This window comes from Tetrao urogallus, assembly GCF_951394365.1.
Source record: "Tetrao urogallus genome assembly, chromosome: 5".
In the NCBI taxonomy this organism is placed as follows: domain Eukaryota; kingdom Metazoa; phylum Chordata; class Aves; order Galliformes; family Phasianidae; genus Tetrao; species Tetrao urogallus.
Genome location: NC_136818.1, coordinates 43,725,817 through 43,729,434, shown reverse-complemented (window position 1 = coordinate 43,729,434; position 3,618 = coordinate 43,725,817). Strand labels below are relative to the sequence as shown.

The 3,618-nt window shown below is 63.2% G+C and overlaps 1 protein-coding gene across 1 annotated transcript; it reads right to left on the bottom strand.

Annotated features, from left to right (window-relative positions):
* Positions 1 to 399: 399 nt before the first annotated feature.
* On the bottom strand, positions 400 to 3,293 carry ZNF503 (zinc finger protein 503; the record flags this gene model as incomplete). Its single annotated transcript, XM_079536125.1, has 2 exons — positions 400 to 1,920; positions 2,985 to 3,293. The coding sequence occupies 2 exons, from the start codon at positions 3,291 to 3,293 to the stop codon at positions 400 to 402; spliced, it is 1,830 nt and encodes a 609-aa protein (XP_079392251.1).
* Between the last annotated feature and the right edge of the window lie 325 nt (positions 3,294 to 3,618).

Below are 3,618 nucleotides of genomic sequence, written 5' to 3'. Positions count from 1 at the left end.
AAACATGCATGTAAATTTTTTTTGTTGTTTCAATGAGACATTAAATAAGAACGTACGATACAATCATAGCAATTTTAAAGTAACATTAAAGAGAAGACCTCTATCTTTTTATTTATATTCTACAATGGGTGTTCCACTTTTACCTATTGAGCTCAGTTAAGTAATGCACTTTATGATTCGTTGTCCCGCTTGAAGCTAACATAAATAAATACAGTGCTCACGGATCCAGTCCTCAGATGAACACTATCGTATAAAAAGTCCCATTTCTGCTTTGTGGGTTTTTTTTTTTTTTTTTTTTTTTGTGGTTGTTGTTTTGTTTTTTTTCCTTGCCGACTTCCACCGAGTTCGGAGGGCTCCCTCCCTCTCTCCCTCCCTCCCCCTCCCTCCCGCCCGCGCCGCTCACTGGTAGCCCAGCGCCGAGGCTGTGGTGAGTCTCTGCCCGTACAGTGCGTAAGGGGAGTAGTAGGGTCCCGTGGCGGCGGGCACGGGCACGGGCGCGCCGGGGGTGGGCAGCGGGCTCTTGGAGTACGGGTGGTAGCGGCTGCCGAGTCCCAGAGCGTGGTGCGGGCTGCGCAGCGCCAGCGTGCCCGGGCTGCCCGGGGCGCCCGTGGTGGGGATGTGCATGTGGCACGCCATGGCCGCGGCCGCCGCGCTGGCCAGCGACGAGGAGCTGGGGTAGCTGGAGAGGAGTTTATCGGTGCCCGGGAAGGCAGTATGGGTCCGCAAGTGGCTAAGCAGCTCCTCCGAGGTGGCGAAGCGCTTGTCGCAGGGTCCGTTGGCCGACACCCAGTTGCAGATGTGCGGCTGGGGGTCGTTGGGGAGCATGAAGCCGTAGGGGTACAGGGGGTGGCCGGCCAGCGAGGGAGGAGTGGCGCCGGTCAGCGAGGAGTGCACGCCGTGCAGGGGGTGCGTGGGGTACACCAGGGGGTATCCGGACTTGAGGGCCTGGTCGTGGGCACAGGAGGCGCCGGCTGCGCCGGCCAGGTGGCTGGCGCAGTGGTAGCTCAGGCAGTACGGGTCTCGGCACAGGCTGGCCGTCATCACCGACGGCGGCGACGCGCCCGCCAGCGGGCTGGAGCCGGCCGGCTTGCTGCAGCCCAGGCTGCCCGCGGCCGCCAGCTGGGCCCCCACCAGGCTGGAAGATTTGGTGGGGTCCAGGGCCACGCCGTGCGGCAGGAACTGCGGCGGGTAGCCCGCGTACGCCCCGGCCAGCGTCCCCGGGTAGCTCATGCCCGCCGGAGGCAGCGGGAAGACGGTCTGGCCCGGCTTGTAGGGGGAGACGGGGGCCACGAGGCCCGAGCCCAGCACGGAGGCGGAGGAGGTGGCGGTGGTGCTGCTGCAGGAGGAGGCGGAGTCCGAGGCGATGGGCTTGGAGCCCGGCGCGCTCTCCTGGTGCTGGTTGACCTCCACGTTAATCCCGGCACAGCTCACGCTAATCCGGCCGTGGCCGATGCCAGCGGAGCCCGGGCCGCCCTCCGCGCCGGAGCCGCCGCTCTTGCCGCAGCTCTCCGAGTCCTTCTTGTCCTCCCCGCCTTTGCCCTCCGTCGGCAGCAGCCCGGGCGAGCAGGCGGAGGCGCTGGAGTTGGGGCTGCCTGTCCTTGGGGTGAACGGCTGGCAGGTGGCGCTCGGCACCCGGAATCCCGACTTCTCCCCGGCCGCGACCCCCGCCGCGGGGGTGCCCGCGCAGCCCGCCGCCCCCGGCTCCTTCTTCTCCGCGCCCGGTTTGGAGTAGGGCTTGAAGCTCGACTTGTCCTCCACGCCGATGTCGCTGAGCTTCAGGGGGCCCGACTTGGAGTCCTTGTCGCCTCCGGAGCCATTGGAGGTGACCGAGGAGAGTTTGGAGGAAGGAGACGGGTCCGGCTTTCCTATCTGCGAGCAAGTTTGTGCCAAAAGGGCCAGGGGGCTTTTCTTCGCATCCAGCTGCAGGAATTAGACACACAACAACAGAGGTTTAATGGGGGAGTCCAATCAAAGAAAAAAAAAAATAAAAAGAAAAAAAAGAAAAACCAAAAAAGCCCGGAGCGTACCTAGTAGGTCTCTTGTCCCGCACGTTTTTGCAGGGGCCAGCCTGGAAGCGATGAACGATTTCGTGCGCATTCATCACCCTGACAGCCCCCTCCCCTGCATGCACCATTTTCCACAAAGCCTTTAAAGAGGGCTTGGGCTCGCTGGAGCCGTGCGAGCACCCCCTCGGCTGCCCAGCGCCCACCGGGCAGCGCCCACCCCGCACCGACCTCCGCCTCCGGCGTGAGGGAGCCCTTGGGCCGCGCCAGCTGCCGCATTTCTGCGCCCTGACCGCGGCCGCTATTTATAATCAGAGCCCGGACGATCCGGGCTCCGGGGGAGAGCCGCGCTTCGCTCCGCAGAGACCTCAGTGAAATCATTCATTCCCACGGACACACCCTTCTCACCACCCTCTCCATTTCGAGGTTCGCTTCCTAAAACAGCGAGGGGCCCCGACAGCGTAGAGAAAGGGAGAGCGGGGCCCCGAAGCCCCCAAAAGACGGCGAAGGCGGAGGGCCGAGCGCCGCCATAACCGCCCCGCGCCGCGCAGAGCCCGTGCCCGAGCACCCCCCGCAACACCCGGCAGCTGCGAGCGTGGCCGGATCGTGACCCCGGAGCGGGGCGCTTCCTTCCACCCACCGCTCCTCTCTCTCTCTCTCTCTCTCTCTCTCAAAAATAAATAAATAAATAAATAAATAAATATTAAAAAAAAAAAGTATACACATACACATATGTCTAATAAAACGTTAAAAAAAATCAAAAGGAGTAAAAAAAAAAAAGATAAAAAGAGCAAAAATGAAAGTTTATTCAAAAAGGAATCGCCAGGCAGCCGAGTAAACACGGAAACGAAGACCACGCGCAGCTCCTCGCACTAAGATCAAAGGCGCCCGTTCCCGGTGCGACCGCGACCCGGAGCGGAACGGGCGCGGGGCAGCCGCCATGCGGAGCGACCAGCGCACGGAGGGGCCGGGACTGCTTACCTCGATGGGGCTGACGGGCGTGGAGGGGAGAGGCTGCAGGTACTCAGGGTGTAGGATGTGGCCGGTCCGCGCCGTGAGCATTTTCAGCACCTTGATGGGCAGGCGGTTGGCTTGGCGCAGCGGGTCCGAGGGGGGAACGGCGTGGAAGCAGGGCTTGACGGCGGCGCTGCCGGGGCTCCCAGCGTGCCCGGTCGGCCCGGCACTGAGGTCGGCGGCGCTGCGGCTGCGGCGGGGGCTGCCTCCGGGCTCGCTCAGGCTGCTGCTGCGCTTACTACTTCTGAGAGCAGAAAGCGAGGGCGATGTGATCATGACCCAAAACCTCGCATGAAAACTGGGGCAAGTCGCGCCGCTCGCACTCGGAAACGCTTGCTCGCTTTCTGCGGGCGAGAAGGGAAAAAATCCACACGCCCCCCGAGGAGGAAAACAAACATAAAATGTCCCGCGGCTCTTGCTGGCGGGGAGGGCGTGGGTGGGGAGGGGGGGGGGAAGGGGGAGCCGGCCGGAGAGAAAGAGGAGGAAAAAAAGCCGAGTAATCCGTGCGCTGCGAGGGGCGGGGGGCGCGGGCGGCTGCGCCGTGCCCGGCCGCTCTCGGCTCCCGGCTGCGGCGCGGGGCGGGCGGGCGGAGCGCTCGGCT